The following is a 19966-nucleotide window of genomic DNA, read 5'->3' on the forward strand; positions in this document are numbered from 1 at the left end:
TTTTGATAGACATCTAGCGATCTGATGTAAAGCATTTTGTTCTGTCAACAATTGAATTCAGGAACTTAAACTATTTAATAACCTTTATTTATTTTTAAATAAAATTCATCTGAGATGTGAATTGTATTTAAATTTATCGCCATTCACAATCCTACCAGCAATTATTTAAATTTCTGTGTTGTCAGTACGCCGACTGACTGGGTGATGATACGGTTGTGTGGCCGTCCCCTAAATGTAGCTAAATAACTTTAAAAATGTGGACAACACACCTGCTACCCCTAGCTTGCCAGGACATTATGTTATGTGCAGCACAGAGGGGCAAATATGTTGCAATTCTGCCTGGCCACTGCAAATAGTGGAGCTCTGCCGAACCACCTTCTGAAGACTCACACTCTGTGCCCAGCGATTAACTGTGCTTCTGTTGACAGCAGATGCTCCACAGACTTTGCACAAGCGTTTGAGAATATTCCCCACAGTTTCTTTCTCTGCAGCGATATATTCAATGACGGCACGTTGCTTGTAACATACATCATATACAGAAGCAATTTTGAAACTCTTCCACAGCTACGCTATCTGTCAGACGTGACGGAAACTTGGCACGCTCACTCAGGAGACTTCAAATAATGCATACATAACATTTCACATTCATAGCATTGTTTAAGGCTGAGAAAAAAATGCAGTATTGGGCAACCCTCATATGTTGTTAAAGAAAGTGACGTGTAATTCTGGTATCACACCTGCATGAGAATAAGTCAACAAATGCTGCCATAGAAGATAATCAGAAGTCATCCATAGCAACATTATACAATATCAGCAAAGGTGGAGCTGAGAGTACAGATAAGTTGACCATTTCATGCAATGTTGCAAGAAATGTTCACCATTGGCTCACCATTAAATTTTTGGCAACAATCAATACGAGTAGAACCAATACACAAGTAATTTATTTTTGCAACCACAAAATTTTTTTCAGAAGAAAAGGATTCCTGAAATGATTATTCAATGCATTAGCTTTGCTTCATTTAGCTGGAAAAAGTCTGGACAGCTCAAGAATTCACATGGATCTTCAGCAGAGGCTAAAGCATTATAGGCCAACATGTGACGAAGAAGAAGAGGAAGAAGAAGAAGAAGAAGAGAAGAAGGAAGAAGAAATGAAGAAAATAGAACTGTGGTCATGAATAAAAGGTGAAATACTTGCACAATAAAGAAAAGACTGACATATATTATTGTCACAAAATGTGTCATAAGCCATTCGGTTCAACACACATTAAACTTTTTGCTCTGACTGCAGTAAAATTCCTTATTTATTACCACAGTCCAACAGTGATGACTAATATTTCTGTTGTTGTTGTGCTCTTAATGTCACCTTTGTCTTTCTGTAAAGATATTTGCCATTAATAAGGGTTTCAATTATTGAAATTAAAAAAAGAAAGTGAAAAAGGGATGTGATCAATTTGATACTCTGCGCCCAATCTTGATGGGGAGAACACCACACCTGCAGAAGGTTAAGTACAAAGATAAAACCATCACCAGTGAGACTGTTCCCATTTAGACAACAAATTAGTGAAAGACCATACTATGCTGCCTACTTACCCAAACGTCGTGGAACCCATCCTGGAAGAATTCTCTCCTGCTCATAATCAACAAGGACCTCCTTCCCCTGGATAAGAAGACCCTTTGCTTTGCCATATGCATACACAGCATCTCTCTCGTGCTTGAACTCGATAAATGCATAACCCTTGAAAGCTCCTGTGACAATGTCATTAACAAGTCGGCAATTCCGAATCGTTCCAAACTTTGAAAATTTCTAGGAAAGAAAAAACGGAGTATTAGTTATGAGAAGAAAAACAAAGTGCAGTACTGTCCATTACATTCAAATATTAACACCTGTTTAATTGACTAATTTTAGAGCACCAAGGCCTCACAGAATAACAATGAAATTTAGTGGGGTAAGCCCATCAAGTTCCAAAAGGAAAAAATCTAACAGCTGCAGTTTGGAAAGCATGCTTTCAGCACAAAGAACCATCGGGGGAAAAAAAGATGGTACAAGTTATGCTAACATGGACATAAATTAAATTTTTAAAAAAGCTGAAAACTCACTCCCACCCCCCACCCTCCCCCTTTTGTTAACTTACATAATTTCTTTGCCATGGTAAAAGAAAAGAAAGGTCATATTAATTAAATTAAAAGGAAAATTTGCTTAACAAAACTGTAAAACTACAAGAAAACAGAATGGGTGTCTGGCATTTACCTCTCTGTACGATGTTAAGTTGCAAGTCCTGTCAATATACATACTGAAAAGCGGAAGATAACTACACTTATCTTTCAGAACTAGTAGTTCCCTCTTCGTGGACAGAGAGGGGATACAATAATCTTATGCATCATGGGTTCAATTTTGAAGTAGAAAACATGAGAGCAACATATTTCTTGCATGTTAATGATTCAGATTTGCAATTGTTTCCACAATGAACATATATCACATTAGTTTCCCAACTGACAAGTGGGACTGTGTGAACTACGAAATATGTGACTCATAAATTTAGACAACATTGTCCTTGGAGTGCAACAATCTGGTGCTATACTTTGGTCAAATTAATACTCGATATCGCAATAACATCTGTTTATTATGACCGGTTTCGGCTTATTTTAAAACCATCTTCAGGTTTTTTTGTACCCTCTATGGCTGGTGCTGGCAGGTCCCCAGAGTGCATCATCGTGGCATCACATGAAAAACTGTGGAGCTGCAAGCACCAGCCATAGGGGGCCAAAAAATCTGAGGATGACTTCAAAATAAGCCGAAACTGGTCATAATACTGAAATGTTATTGTAATCTTGACTGTAGATTTAACCAAAATAAGTGACTATCATGATATTTATATGATTTTGTGATTATTCAAGTACCTTCGTTATATGTGAGTGCAGGCTTTCACGACAAATTTCATATATGAAGTCTCCACGGGTTGTCAGCAGAGTAGCATCGCCGTCTCGTAGCAACGTTTCAATGGAATGCGTCTCCATCATCTTCAGGCCTGACAACCCATGGAGACTTCATACACGCCTTAATGTGTTTCAGCCTCAGCCATCCCCAGAATCATCAGATAAACAGAACAGATGAGAAGTAATATTTCTACCATTAAAACAATAATACATTTATAGAACAAAATGAAGACATAGCACATTTAAAAACCTGGATACACTGTATCTCCTCAATTTACCTGTACATTTGGACCATGAAATGCTGTTTTGCGAGGCAGCCTACCTAACTACCTTATATTACAATCTGTGCATCGGGTGGTGTTAAATCCAACTGGACTTGTCAACCGAAACTCAAATTGCAATAAGCATTCAATGAGTATGTGCCAAGCAAGATCGTAAGAGATGGAAAAGAGCGACCGTGGTGCAACAACCGAGTTAGAAAACTGCTACAGAAGCAAAGGGAACTTCACAGCAATCATTAACACAGGCAAAGCCTTGCAGACAAACAAAAATTACATGAAGCGAAATGTAGTGTAAGGAGGGCTACGCGAGAGGCATTCAACGAATTTGAAAGTAAAGTTCTATGTACTGACTTGGCAGAAAATCCTAATAAATTTTGGTCTCATGTCAAAGCGGTAGGTGGATCAAAACAAAATATCCAGACGTGACAAAATGATAGATATCGAAATACATGACTGAGGGATAGAAAAACAATTAAAATTGCTCAAAAGAGGAAAGGCCGCTGGACCTGATGGAATACCAGTTTGATTTTACATAGAGTGCGCGAAGAAACTTGCCCCCCTTCATGCAGCGGTGTACCACAGGTCTCAACAAGAGTGTAGTGTTCCAAAAGATTGGAAAAAGGCACCGGTCATTCCCATTTTACAAGAACGGACGTCAAACAGCTGTGCAGAACTATAGAACTATATCTCTAACGTCGATCAGTTATCGAATTTTGGAACACGTATTATGTTCGAGTATAATAACTTTTCTGGAGACTAGGAATTGGGATGGGTTTCGAAAAACATGATTGTGTGAAACCCAGCCTCAGAGGGTCATAGACAAGAGGTTCCCAGGTAGATGCCATGTTTCTTGACTTCCGCAAGGCATTTGATACAGTTCCCCACAGACACTAAATGAACAAAGTATGAGCATATGGACTATCAGACCAATTGTGTGGTTGGATTGAAGAGTTCCTAGATAACAGAATGCAGCATGTCATTCTCAATGGAGAGAAGTCTTCCAAAGTAAGAGTGATTTCAGGTGTGCCGCAGGGGAGTGTCGTAGGACCGTTGCTATTCACAATATATATAAATGACCTTGCAGATAACATCGTAAGTTCACTGAGCCTTTTTGCAGATGATGCTGTAGTATATCGAGAGGTTGTAACAATGGAAAATTGTACTGAAATGCAGGAGGCTCTGCAATGAATTGACGCATGGTGCAGGGAATGGCAATTGAATCTCAATGTAGATAAGTGTAATGTGCTGCGAATACATAGAAAGAAAGGTCCTTTATCATTTAGCTAAAATATAGCAGGTCAGCAACTGGAAGCAGTTAATTCCATAAATTATCTGGAAGTAGGCATTAGGAGTGACTTAAAATGAAATGACCTTATAAATTTAATAGTCGGTAAAGCAGATGCCAGACAGATTCATTGGAAGAATTCTAAGGAAACGCAGTCCGAAAACATAGGAAATAGGTTACAGTACAATTGTTCACCCACTGCTTGAATACTGCTCACCAGCGTGGGATCCGTACCAGATAGGGTTGATAGAAGAGATAGAGAAGATCCAACGGAGAGCAGCGCGCTTAGTTACAGGATCATTTAGTAATCGCGAAAGCGTTACGGAGATGATAGATAAACTCCAGTGGAAGACTCTGCAAGAGAGATGCTCAGCAGCTCAGTAAGAGCTTTTGTTGAAGTTTCGAGAACATACCTTCACCGAGGAGTCAAGCAGCATATTGCTCCCTCCTACGTATATCTCGCGAAGAGACCATGAGGATAAAATCAGATAAATTAGAACCGACACAGAGGCATACCGACAATCTTTCTCTCCACGAACAATACGAGACAAATAGAAGGGAGAACCGATAGAGGTACTCAAGGTACCCTCCGCCACACACCGTCAAGTGGCTTGCGGAGTATGGAAATAGATGTAGAAATTAACATCCACAAATTTAGCACACACACGTTTCAAAAATTAATGAATTGGAATGGTCACACTATATTCACCAGTGATAATGGTCATCAATTCGTATGATGATTTCATGTCCTTTATAGACAACTGATGCTTGCACTTTGCGGTATCTTGTAAAGCAGTTGAAAAAGTTTTGTTTCGATTTTTTTCTACAAACCGCTCCTGTAGTATACAACATTTATACAGATATTATATAATGAAACTTTACTGATGACAGTGTGGAGCACCAGTGGTAGACAAGAAAATAATGAAGAAATACTTTGCATCAACTATCTCCTGCAAGATCTCTTCTGTGAGGCTTCCTTATACTATTTATATTTTCTTCACGAGTCCTAAATGATAAATACGAGGTGTTTCTTTTATACGGGTTTTCTTATTTAGGTGTATGACCAGCTAAGAATCGATCAGATTCAGCTATCAGTTCTAAACACATCATAAAATTACCTGTCCTTAAAGAACCAGTCTGAACTTCATCTCCATAAAACGGCAATGCCCTAGAAGAAAGTTTTTCAACTATAGCCAACACCCTCTGAAATACATTTCACCAATACTTTACTACTTCTTGCAACTGAGTAATAAATTGCTTATCAACACAACATACAGTATTTCTCCTTTCTTTGAAACTTAACACAATCATGATGTGCACAGGAATTTCTATGCCCAATTACCCTTTGATTAGTGTGTTTCCAACCACTAAGGCCACTTGTACCAAATTGGGATTAAATCCCAAACAGTTTACATGGTGCACAGTAAAGGGACCCCAGACTGGAAGAGTAAATCAAGTAATCATGTTGCACCACATCTCCATTCAACAATTTTCTTTCACACAAATTCTTGGAAATAAATCTTCATTTATCACGATATATTTGTCCCGGATTTGCGAAATCAAAGTTTCTATTCTTATTAATTCTGTTTTGTACTATGTAATCTTTTGGTTCTTTTCTTCCCAAAAGAAGGGCTCTTCATAAATTGTAAATACCCCTAGACTTTAATTCTGGTTCACTTGCTGTGGAATTTTTCATATGTTGGTTATCAACATTAATGTTGAGCTTTTCATCCACAACTACCGTGCACTGAGTATCATTTCTAGGTTTCAAGATGTCAGGAAAGGAAGAGCTCGAAGGAAGGACTTGCAGCTACAGAATCTAGTCCTTTGTTAACGAAAATTGTGTTTACCACTGGTATTTGATCTAACACTTCCTTTTCCCTCCTCCCCTTTTGCTCAACTAATTTCCTATAACCTGTGCAAATGAGACATTTCCAACAGTATATATTCACGTTTACTTTATACCAGAACTTCACCAAATTAATAAAACAGGAGGAAATACATACAAACAATAATAAAGATACCAAGCTACATCAAAGCTTCTGTTTCCGCATCTGATGCATCCTTGCCACGAAAAAACATTGCAGAGGCAGCATTGACAGCTGCATAATGCACACACCTCCATCCGTCTTCCTACGATTTCCCTTTCACTAATAAGAATTTCCATAACCATTACTGCTCTTCCCCTTTTTTTCTGGCACACACAATTTTTCTTGCTAGAAAAATTGATGCCCTAAGCCTGGAGCCATGCGTAAATACAAAGAGAAGTATGAAACATGTGTCCACAACTGAAGACAATTTGTTCTACGGAAGGTGTTTAAAAGTGACAAAAAAATTAAAAAATAAATAAATATATAAATAATAAAATAAAAATTAAAAAATAAATAAAATAAAAATAAAAAATGCTTGTACTTAAAATATATCTGCCCAATAAAACTGTGTGTCCACTACCGTAGACTCCATCCACGTGTGACATGACTGTGGTGAGTTGTGAAAATCGCTAGTTGGCATTTACCTCTACTTTAGGACAAACTAAAAGACCTACTACAGGATGCAGGCTATTCACTGGCTAATGATAATGTAGCAGATGAGGACTGGGAGGTTCTGCCACAACCCTTTCATGTATGATTTTATTTTAAATTAAATACAATTTCATGAATGATTAATTTTAACAAATAATAGTTACAAGTAATCAGAAATCATTTATTGATAATTCTTAGGTGATTATATCAAATTGTATGATGTCGACTATAGTGGAAACAATGCAACAATGGAGTACTTTCATAAAGATGGCTACATAAATTTTTGGGTGTGAACATTTTCAAAACAACCAGGGCACAAACTTTCTTTGCATTTAATACATACGTATTTTGTTTTCCTTTTGCAAATTTAATAAGGACAGAAATTTGCATTTTGGACATCTGTCAGTTTTGGCCAATGGTTCCCTGCACGATGATAATTTCATCTGGTGTTCTGGTTACTGGGCGTCATTTTACTTCAGATATGGTTTCTGGGTGTCATTTTACTTTAGGCAGAGTTAGGCCTGGCCTGCTTCCTTATACACTGCTTCCATCGTGTGAGCCAATATTTCTTAGTGCTCTTGCTAATGACAATTTGAAATCAAAAAGAGTCAAAGTATGTTTCTTTGCCCTGTGTACGAACCAGCAATTTACTACACACATATCACGAAAATGAAAAAATGCTCGCAAGGTACCAACCATTTGTCACGGTAGTGGCGTGCGTACCATGCCAAACATTGGTCCATTAGATCAACGACACCCGTGTGTGCACTGTAGTATGTAGGTGGAAAATGTGAATAGCTTTATTTTCTTTCGTGCTCCATTACGTTATAGTGTTCTGGGGTTCACTATCTACTGCTGAACCGGCATGAACAAGAGAGCTGCCAAGCCAGTGTGCAACTGTAACATTGTTTTCATTGCTACTGCTGAAAATGTCATGCAGCCTTTTTTCTTCAATTCCTTCTCCAGAAGAAACCCAGATCGAGTTCCTAAGAACCTATTCCTCGGCGCATTCCTGTGTATATTTCACATTTCTTCAGTTCCTCGAATAGAGGAACACTAGTGAACAAATTATCGAAAAACATTTTACTGTTTTTGTGTTATATGTCATCGCAGAATCTCAGGATGACACCTACACAGGCACTTAATGCATTCAATATTTCTCTTCCACCACTACCTCCCTGGTGGACGTCAAATCTGTGCATATCTCCTGAGCTATCTGCAGGAATCCACACCTTTTACATTTCTTTGCTGCCTGTTGCTTCAGTGTAATTTGACACTTAACAGGTATAACTTGCTCATCAACAGACCCAATTTTCTTCTCGATCAGCTGCTTGCAGAAATGATTTCCGAAGTGAATCTAAAACTGGGAGAATCTTGTACAGCCGATCAGTGCTCGTTCACTGTTATCGGCAAAATGAAGAAGTCTCACATGGCTACTTCAAATCAACTGACTGGCGTACAATTTTAGCCTCCTGTGGCATAACCTCCCGGTCCTCAGTTGCTTCACTATCATCACCCAATGAACAGTCTGAGCATTCTGGTAGGTCTTGAAGCATGTCTCGAAGTGGAGTCAAGTGCTAACTAGCAATTCACCACAATACAACACACATGTACAGAGTCCAATGCAGTGGACATTTAAAGTTCATTCTCTGCAATAATATGATGTTGCAAAGCACGCAAATATATTGTAAAATATAGTTTTCTTACCACCTTTAAATGCCTTCTGTACGACGAGTTGACTTCAAATGTGAACGCATGCGAAGACTTCTTCCCAGACACCGTCTCTCTGACGGGCCAGTTCTCAGACCAACAAAAGCCCAAGTACTAGCACCACTGGCTGCTAATTAACACAAGTGAGTAGCTAATGTTTGCCCAAAAGGACAGAGGCATTGGAAAGAGCAATAACAGGAGTGTATTAAACAGTAAAGCTGGCATCCACTGAAGAGGATACTAAGTGCGAGAGGACTAATGAGGTTCCGACATTTCTGTAAAAGCATTTGAAATAGTTATATGAAATAGAGAATAAGTAAAGAAAGGGATGGGATGGGTGGAAATTTGTGACTTCCAGCATCAAAACCAGATTTAACACTTCTCAGGAACAGCTGCCCCAACCACTTCATCAACTGGACACAGTCCACGACCGACTCAAACTTCTAATTTGTCGCACACTGAGATGCAACATCCCTCATCCATTAACCCTCTACTCGCAAATGATCGATTCCCGTTACAAGTTCGTACAACATTACTGTGTCCGCACTTAAATAAATGTCAAGGAGCCACATATATATTTAAGCAGTGTGTGTTCTCTCGGGCATATCTGACAGAACAGACACCACTCGTGATGACATGGCTGTGCATCCATCTAAACATGATTGTGTTTGCAAATATGATCCCAATACAATACCTAATGTTCCAGACAAGTAACTCAAAATTACCACGAGAAACGCACAAATGAAAGCTGAGTTAATAGGATACCTTTAGAATTTCTTCCTTATCAGTGTGAGGTGGTAACCGGGCAAGAAACAGAGTTGTGCGGGGATTGCCAACTACCCGAGCATTGGGGTGGTACTCGGCCTCCATGGCACGTGCAATGCCCCGGTCGTGTGGCTCCGTGTCTGTGCCATCTATGCTGCCGACAGCCAGTGGGTTGTAGAATTTCCAAGCATATGGAGACCATCGTTCAGCTTCCTGCAACAGTAAGGAGAAAAACTTGAGGCTAAAGTTTGATAGCTCTTCATTTTTCACACCACAACAAAACTGAATTAAAATCACAGACAGTACACCACTACAAATTACAGACTTTATCAGGGTTGTTAGTTGTGATGGTTTATCATGTGAAATTACTCTAAATGTCTTATCTGAAAACTACCTTGGGCAGTTAATCAGAGAACCGAATCATAAGGGTACCAATTTGATCTCTTTGTTACAAAAATGTCCAAATTTTTAACTAACATAGAGAAAAGAATCTGTGATCATAAGGTCATTATAACAGTATTGACCATGGTTGTCAATAGAAATGTAAAGATGAAGGAAGATATGATGGTTTGCAGAGTACGGATGTAGATGTGAAACTTCTAAAACATCTTATCAAGAAGCACAATGTCATATTTTAGCAGATACGCCATAGTGTTTTCGCTTCATATCAATAGGTCTCAGACATCAAGGAAGCAATCGAAATCAGAACTTGTGTTAAAAAGTTTTTTTAATTCACATAAGGTATGTGTATGTTCATGGGTTTGATAGATAAGACTACAGAGGGGGGGTGATGATGATGATGATCATATCAAACCCATGAACATACACATACCTTATGTGAATTAAAAAAACTTTTTAACACACAATAGATAGTTAAGACTACAGAGGGGTATGCAACATATTATACAATGTGATGGCAACAATGACACTGTCAGCATTACAACACTGTTGGCACTGCTGTAATTTCTGTTCGGAGGAAGCATTTAGCACTGTTAATTTCTACCATCTCTGTGACAGTCAGTAGTTCTCATAGTGAATACAATAGTGGAAATTATCAAATGCCTGGAGTTTTTCTGACAGGAAAAGTTCAGCTAGAATATTTCATACAACAAAATCATCACAATACCGTTTCTCATTGTATCTTAACAGCTAATTATGAGCAAGGGGTAAGTACCAGGATGCTTTGAAGTGACATTCATAGAGTTCCAGTGTCTTCAGTAAAAATAAAACATAGGTTACTGATATGGATTTGCCAGTTCTACAGCACGCTTTTAATTAAGGATATCAGCATATCACACTGACGATTAAGATTTGATAAACACACACACACACACACACACACACACACACACACACACACACACAATACCAAGTGGTGAAAATTATGACGAATCTTGGAAAATCCCAATTACATCAACCTAATTGAAGACATAAAAAAGGTAAAATTAGTTGAAAACAAAAATATACATATGCAGAAAACATTAACCTATGTTATTGAAGACCATCACTTGTAATGACATCCTCAATGCCAACCAGCATCTTCCACTTTTCTAGCATGACACAGACATACTGAAACTTTGGATCAAGGCAATCACATAGATGCTGTATTTCTTGATTTCCAAAAAGCAATTGACTCAGTACCACACCTACGCTTATTGTTAAAAGGACAATCATATGGGATATCAAGTGACTTTTTGGTAGGGAGGACGTAACATGTTATCTTGGATGGAGAGTAGCCGGATGTAGAAGTAACGTCAGGCGTGCCACAGAGGAATGTGTTTGGACCCTTGCTCTTCATGTTGTATATTAATGACCTTGCAGACAATATTAATAGTACAATCAGGCTTTTTGCAGATGATACAGTTATCTATAATAAGTACTATACAAATAAAGCTGCATACATATTCAGTTGGATCTCAATGAAATTTTAAAGTGGTGCAGGGACTGGCATCTTACTTTAAATGTTCGGAAATGTAAAACTGTTCACTTCACAAAACAAAAAAACATAGTATCCTAAGACTATAATATCAATGAATTGCTGTTGGAACCGGCCAACTAATACAAATATCTGGTTGTAACACTTTGTAGGGATATGAAATGGAATGGAATGACCACACAAGTTCAGTCGTGGTATAGAAAGTGGCAGACTTCAGTTTACTACTAGAATACTAAGAAATGCAATCACTCTACAAGGGAGATTGCTTACAAAAATCACTTGTGTGGTTAATTCTAGAATATTGCTCAAATGTGTGGGTCCTGTACCAGATAGGACTAACAGAGGACGTTGAACATATACAGAGAAGGGCAGCACGAATGGTCACGTTTGTTTAACCTGTGGGAGAGTGTCGCAAAGAAACTGAAGGAACTGAACTGGAAGGCTCTTGAAGATAGACATAAACTATCCCGAGAAAGTCTATTAACAAAGTTTCAAGAATTGGTTTTAAATGATTACTCTACGAATATACCTCAGCCCCCTACGTACTGCTCACATAGGGACCATGAAGATAAGATTAGAATAATTACTGCCTGCTCAAAGGCATTCAAACAATCATTCGTCCCGCACTCCATGTGTGAATGGAATAGGAAGAAAACCAAATAACTAGTACAATGGGATGTACTCTCTGCCTTGCACCTCTTGGAGGTTTGCAGAGTATACGTGTAGATATATATGTAAACAATTCCCTCTTCTGCCATACAACAGCAGCCTTTTTATTTTTCTAAGAAGGTCATTCTGAACATGTTTTAAACCACAAGATAATGCAATTTATAGAAATAGCTTTTGTGTCCTTCATATAGTCACTGATCATGTGTAAATACCTCACTAGAATAACAGGTTTAACAATAGCAAACTTTTTTTTGCAAATAATGAAAATGATCAAATGATGAGATATAAAACAAACTGTTTCACAAATATGTTATGCTAATGGAAAATAGAGTGTGAAAACAACAGGTTAAATCAAGGATAGATAAGGATGCTACCTGCTGATGAATTATCAGTGACAAATAAGAACATTTAAAGTATCAAAAATGGAGCTACAGATGGAATAAAATAACTCAAATTTATAAATAATGGAAGAAGATGAGAGAACAACTCACCTAATAGCTGAGGCGCTGAGTGATTTGTAAGCACACAAACAAGAAAATGTCAAAGCTTTTCGATGAAATCATTCTTCAGTGCTAACTAGTATCCACATGTCCTGGCCAACTACGTTGTACGGGCACTGCAGGAAGTTGAACTAAACCCGCCAGTGCAATGTATCCACGAATGTGCACACTTATATTTATTCTTCATTGGTTAAAGCAAGAAAATCAAACAGAAATATGAAGGACACTTGGAACTATATTCAATACGAACAAGTTAATACGAGATTGTATATTCCAACTGCAGCAAAATGTGACACTTCAGACACAGGCAAGAAAACATGAATTTCTCCTTATCATCAAGACAAGAATAAAAATGAAACTTCTTCATCCATCACGTGGACTGATATGTTGCCTGACCAGTCATGGCCCATATGTTTTGTATCTTTACAAAATCAAGACAAATGAATGATAGTTGCACCTGTGGCATTTTGGGCAGTCCGGAGAACAGGTCGTGGGACTGCTTGGTCTACCAAGATGCAGCAAATAATCGTGGTCAGGTATTGGGTACAATGGTCCCAAACAAGCACTCAGGAATGAGTCATTGTGGCTCATCTCAGATGATACTACAGCTGCAGAATCAAAAATGGCTGAGAAAGTCCTTCATGAGGCATTCAGCCTCATGTCAGCTTGCTCCCATATTGGTAAGACAACATTCTGCATTGGTGGAGAGTAGGCAACTGAGGTCAGCGACCAATGAATGAAACAGTCTTCAAGACTTACAGATGGGCTGTTGCAAATGCATGTTGATTTTACAATGTTACAGTGAATCATGGAATCTATTGTCATAGTGGAAATGCTGGTGATGTTCTGCCATATACCCATGGAATTCAGCAGACTAAAACTGTCAATTGGGATAGTTTGAAGGTAGCTCCAGTAGTGGGAACAACCATCTACAATTTAGATGTACCCTAAATGAGTGAACAAAACAGACGTTTACTGATTTTACTCATAGAATGTGTAGTATCAACAGTAGTATTAGTAGTTGGGTAATCTCTCTCTTTTTTTTTTGTGCAAGTACCAGGTATGGGAAGTAAGTTCATATGTAACTGCACACTAAGACCATCGTCCAATGAGAGTAGCAGATTTTCGGAAGAGGCTATATGTAACAGGTTTCCCACAGACACAGTTCTGCTGTGGTTACGGACAACATGTGCATCACAGTGTGGGAATGAAATGGCGTGGCAACTGTACATGTACTTCAGAATATGCGAGACAATATGATTCCCGTGCACACAATACCTAAATTGCAAACAGACCCAAAATGAGGTTCTTGAGGTATATGGACCAAATGCAGTGTCGTATCCAGCCACAGAGAAATAGTGTCAACAACTTGACCAAGACTGCACCAGATGTGGGTAGTAATCTGTAACTTACTTTTTGAAGTCCCCCCATATAAATAATCATTACCTACACTTTTAATTATAAACAACAATTAGTATTCAAGATCAAAGGCTGTTACTATGCAGAATAAATAAACATATAAATGCACTGTAAGTGGCTCCAAAGGAGGACACCATCTGTAAGCTTAGCAATGTTTTCAGCGTCTCATCTATGCAGTGATTGGTTGGTTTAAAAGAGGGAGGAGAGGGGGGGGGGGAGAGACCAAACTGCGAGGTCATCGGTCCCTTGTTCCCGGTAAAATAAGGACGGGGGGGGGGGGGGGGGGGGGGAGACCAAACTGCGAGGTCATTGGTCCCTTGTTCCCGGTAAAATAATTACGCAAGGGAAAGGAGATGCACAGCACCATAAGAGGAGAAAGGAAGAACCAGAAGAACGGCAGAACAACAATCAACACTACTGTGAACAAAACAGCAAAAGAAAACCACAGAGAAAAGTAAGAAACAGGTAGAAGGGGTAAAAACAAGAGAGCAGATGACCATGGCTGGCCGACTACGAGAATAAAAAGGAAAAGTCAGCCACTCTGCGACACATTAAAATATCCACCCAAAAGCATTAGCGTGCAGAACACAAAGGGACAAAGGAAATGTGCTAAAACTTACATAGAATGATAAAACCCACTGTCATGTATAAAACGTGAAACTAAATTAGCAGATGAGGCATTGTCAGCTAAAATTAATGGCAATGAGTCCAGTAACTGAAGAATCTGTCGCAGGGCAGCCAAAGAAGAACAGCTCACCAAGATATGGGCCACTGCCAGGCGGGCACTGCACCGACAATGAGGTGGGTCATCACGGCACAGGAGGTAGCCGTGTGTCATCCAAGTGTGGTCAATGCAGAACTGGCAGAGAACCAGAGTCCTTGCGAGAGGCCCGCATGGAGGACTGCCACACATTCGTAAGCTCCTTAATGGCACACAGTTTGTTGTGTGTGATGAGGTTATGACATTTCATCGCCCAAAGCCGCAAAACCTGGCAGCATAGTACTGAACGCAGCTCAGTTGCAGAGAAGGCAATCTCCATAAGCGGTTTCCACATAGCCTGTTTGGCCAGCCTGTTGGCAAGTTCGTTGCCTGGGATTCCAACGTGACCTGGGGTCCATACAAACACCATTGAATGAATGGACCGTTCCAGGGCATAGATGGACTCCTGGATGGTAGCTACCAAAGGATGACGAGGGTAGCACTGGTCAATAGCTTATAGGCTGCACAGGGAGTCAGTACACAGAAGAAACGACTCCCCAGGGCATGAACGGATGTGCTTATGAACATGAGATATAGCCATCAGCTCGGCAGTGAAAACACTGCAGCAATCAGGCACGGAATGCTGTTCAATTTGTCCTCCATGGACATATGCGAAGCCAATGTGAGCATCAGTCATCAAGCCATCCGTATAAACCACTTTGTGGCCTCGGTACACGTCAAGAATCTAGACGAAGAGGCAGCGGAGAGCCGCGGGGTTAACTGAGTCTTTAGGCCCATGTGTAAGGTCCAGGCGAAGCCGTGGCCTAAATATACACCATGGAGGTCTACACGAATGGACCTCAAGTATAGGTGGTAAAGGCAAGGACTCCAGTTCGGAAACAAGGGATCGGACACGAACTGCAATTGGAAGCCCTGACCTGGGCTGCCGATACGGGAGATGAGCCGCCGTGGGTGAGAAAATGAGACGGGAATTTGGACGCGCAGGAGAACTACTAACATGTGCAATGTAACTGGCCAGCAGTTATGCACACCTAACTGGCAATGGAGGGACTCTGGCCTCTGCGAGGACACTGGTCACCGGACTCGTCCTACAAGCTCCTGTCACCAGGTGAATGCCACAGTGGTGCACTGGGTCGAGTAAACGCAACACTGAGTGCGCCGCCGAGCCATAAACAAGACTCCCATGGTCAAGGAGGCATTGAACAAGGGCTCTATAGAGCTGTAGCAGCATAGAGCTATCTGCACCCCAGTTGGTGTTGCTCAGGTGACGGAGGGCGATTAGGTGCTGCCAGCACTCCCACTTAAGCTGACGAAGGTAAGGAAGCCTAGTCAATCGGGTGTTGAAAACCAGTCCTAAGAATCGATATGTCTCCACTACAGTGAGTGGATCGTCATTAAGGTAAAGTTCCGGTTCTGGATGAACGGTACAACGCCGACAGAAGTGCATAACACATAACTCTGTGACCGAAAACTGGAAACTGTGAGCTAGAGCCAATGACTGCGCCTTGTGGATGGCTCCCTGTACACACCGCTCAGCAACACCAGTACTGGTGGAGCAGTATGAAATGCAGAAGTCATCTGTGTACAGAGAAGGTGAGACGGACAGCCCAACAGCTGTTGCATACTAAAAGCTTGTTACCAACAGATAAGTAGGATTCTCAGCTTCACATGTGGTAGCTCACTGCAACAGGGCATTTTTCCAGATAGACTAAAATACATCATTGTTAAACCATTGCATAAAAAAGGAGATAGGTCTTATGCTAACAACTACCGCCCAATCTCACTTCTGACAGCTATATCCAAAATTCTTGAAAAAGTAATGTATTCAAGAGTAACTTCACGTATTTGTAAAAATTAAGTATTAACAAAAGTCAATTTGGTTTTCAGAAAGGCTTTTCCACAGAAAATGGTATATATGCTTTCTCTGACCAAATATTAAATCCTCTGAATAACCGAACATCACCCATTGGGATATTTTGTGATCTCTCAAAGGCTTTTGACTGTGCGAATCATGAAATTCTTCTAGATAAGTTTAGGTATTGTGGTATGAGTGGGATGGTGCAAAAATGGTTTAATTCATATTTACCTGGAATAATGAAGAAGATTGAAATTAACAGTAGAGGTAGTCTGCAAAAATCAGCAGAGCCCTATACTGGAAAGGTATCAAGCGTGGTGTCCCACAGGGTTCAGTCTTGGGTCCCCTATGGTTCTTAATATATATTAATGACTTGCCACTCCTTATTCATGAAGATGCAAAGCTATTTCTTTTTTCTGATGATATAAGTTTAGTAATCACACCCAACACGCACGAATTAGTAGAGGAAATTGTAAATAATTTCTTTCAGAAAATTCTTAAGTGGTTCTCTGCAAATGGACTCTCACTAATTTTTGAGAAAACACGGTATATACAAATGACATAACACCATTGACAAATGGAGACTTTGAACAGTAGTCTGTTGCTAAGGCAGAATATTCAAAATTTCTGGGTGTGGGCACTGATGAGAAACTGAACTGGAAGAAATACATTGATGATCAGCTGAAACAGTTATGTTTAGCTGATTATGGATCAGGGTTACTGCAAAATTTGGTGATAAGCATATCATTAAATTACCCTACTACGCCTATTTTCATTCACTGCTTTTGTATGGCACATTTTGGGGTAATTCATCATTAAGAGAAAAAGTGTTGAGAGTAATAGCTGGAGCCCATCCAAGATCACCTTGGGAGCTCAGGATATTGACAGTACCTTCGCAATACATATTCACACTTATGAAATTTGTTGTTAATAGCCCATTCCAATTAAAAAATAATAGGGAAGCACATAGCTACAATACTAAAAGAAAGAATGATCTTCACAGTTTTGGGTTAAATCTGACTTTGGCACAGAATGGGGTAGTTATGCTGCCACAAAAATCTTTGGACATTTGCCAAATAGAAACTGACAGATAGGCAACCAATATTTAAAAACAAATTAAAAGAATTTCTGAATGACAAATCCTTCTAGATGAATTTTTGGGGTCTAGTGCAGCAGGGGATACAACCCGTCGGCTTTGGACAAGGACGTCACAAGCCGCCAGAGAGCAGTTTACCATTTTCGCTTTTGCTGTTATGTTTCAGTTTAGTTTTTTTACTGATTGCTTAATAAAGTGGATCTGTTTATTCTATCTCGTGAGATTTTTTTTAAAAAAGTCAAAAAACACTTATCAGCCACTGAAGGGAGCTACAACACTAAGAAGAATCGCTTCTCGATTGGCCACTTGTGACGTCATTGTCCAAAGCCGACGGGTTGTATCCCCTGCTGCACTAGTCCCAATTTTTGGATATGAAGTAGTAGGTGTGTGTGTGTGTGTGTGTGTGTGTGTGTGTGTGTGTGTGTGTGTGTGTGTGTGTGTGTCATTTGCTGTACAGCTACTGCACCAAACAGCGGCACGTGGATGGTCCTTAGCTAACACTTTCCAGTCTAATTTATCTGCCTCTCTTTCCGTATGCTGAACTCCTACACACCATGTTTTCTCAGAACTCTGTAACATGATTGTTTATCTCTCTCCTAAGTTCTTTTGATAAACTTCATAAAAATACATATGAGTTTGTAGTTACTGGCACAAGTTCCTGACTTCCTACACTGCAAGTTTTATGAGATATACAATCTAACGATATTAAGCTTGTGTGTGTGTGTGTGTGTGTGTGTGAAAATTACAAAGATTGCTATGAACTTTAGAATAACATTAATAATTCAGAAAACGGTAACAAAAATTTTTTCTGTTCTTAAGTTGTCAGGCTTTTCCGTGATTGATTAAATATCAGGCTACGAATTTTTGGGGTGATCAGCATAACTCTCCAAGCTCAAGCTCATGATATATTATGTAACCCCATCTGAAATCTAATCTGCCTATTGGAAACATGGCAAGTAATTTATGGAGAACGTGGGTGCACTGCACAGTGGAAGAGTACAGGCTACTGATTGATTTAATGCCAGATTATATAAAATTGTAACAGTATGATTCTTTAAGGGCATAAGTGTTTCAATAATCTAACACATTTTAAACTTCTGATATCCTTAAATTTTGGACCTACTGTATACATGTAAAATGTGGGTAACCTATGTACATTTAATTAATGTATTACTTACATTTTCCTCGAAACTACAAATATATACCCCCAAATTATTACAGACAATGAGGGAAGTAACAAGCTATTAACATGGGCACTGCCGTTGAAATCTTAGAAGTGTATTTCCTCCAATAAAGATTAGCTGGTTAAAGAGATTATTCACCAGACAGACATACAAAAACATAGGCCTAATAAATTACCGTGTCACCTCTCCTTATCAAGCTACTCAGATCTTCGAAACATTTTTACATTCATGATGATTATATAATAAATAAATCTAATGACAAACAACCAGATGTTGGCTCACCGCTAGTTTAGACTTGTCTCTCGAAATCACTCTTTTGTGTCCTTCTGCAGGCCGTGAACATTCGCCTTCAGACCTAAAACGTGGTTAAAGGGCATGGAGTTCTTACATGACTACATGTCAATGTCCAGCAACAATTTAAGCAAGCAAATTAAACTCTTACTCTCTTTTCCGGTACTCTCTGCTGTATTTTTCACTTGAGATCTCTCTTTCACGCTTTCCTTTCCGAATGTGTACGCTACTCTCCATCCTAAATTACTTAACAGTAGCAAAAATATTTAGTCACATCTAAACACATTGTACGCTATGCAACACATTACACTTTTGCCGCAATATTTTTGGTTTTTTGGAAATACATGTGCAGGCGCATATCGATATTTTGCGAACAAATCGATTATGGCTACCAAATCGAAACACCAGCATTGCAATTTTCAAAATATTCATACCGTTCTCTGGCCCGTAGCTCTGTTTTGAAAACTTGGTTATTATTCTATTACGTTTAAACTGCCCTAGAAATATGAGCTGCTGTGACATCTTTCCACAAACCAACGTCTCGTTCTGCTAATCATCTCGTTCACCCAAGATGAATTAACAAATCACTCAATATTAATTTGTTTATTTCCTCAGGAAGCTATGATGCACCTTCAGTGCTTTAAGCTCACTACCCCTTTCTTTGATCAAATCAACAGCGAGGCCCTAGATTTGGTCAAATATTGGACGACATTTGACAAAGTTCCCATTACACCTTCAAATATTTTTGACAAAGAAATTTGATAGTGTACTATCGGCCTTATGTAATGGTGGTTTTGT

General features: G+C 39.4%; 1 protein-coding gene across 4 annotated transcripts in view; it reads right to left on the bottom strand.

Moving 5' to 3' along the window:
* The window catches only part of LOC124717000 (U11/U12 small nuclear ribonucleoprotein 35 kDa protein-like), a 71448-nt gene extending 51927 nt beyond the window's left edge, over window positions 1-19521 (bottom strand). For 3 of the 4 annotated variants that reach the window (XM_047243626.1, XM_047243625.1, XM_047243627.1), the window contains exons 1-4: window positions 19320-19521; window positions 19160-19232; window positions 9498-9710; window positions 1591-1804 (exon numbers count right to left, since the gene is read on the bottom strand). In XM_047243626.1, coding sequence (XP_047099582.1) covers window positions 1591-1804; window positions 9498-9710; window positions 19160-19232; window positions 19320-19405 — 586 coding nt within the window. In that variant the 5' untranslated portion in view covers window positions 19406-19521. Of the gene's footprint in view, window positions 1-1590; window positions 1805-9497; window positions 9711-19159; window positions 19233-19319 lie in introns of those variants that run through there. The other variant, XM_047243624.1, reaches the window with a different exon arrangement.
* Window positions 19522-19966: the final 445 nt, after the last annotated feature.

Source organism: Schistocerca piceifrons, chromosome 9 (assembly GCF_021461385.2).
Source record: "Schistocerca piceifrons isolate TAMUIC-IGC-003096 chromosome 9, iqSchPice1.1, whole genome shotgun sequence".
NCBI lineage: Eukaryota > Metazoa > Arthropoda > Insecta > Orthoptera > Acrididae > Schistocerca > Schistocerca piceifrons.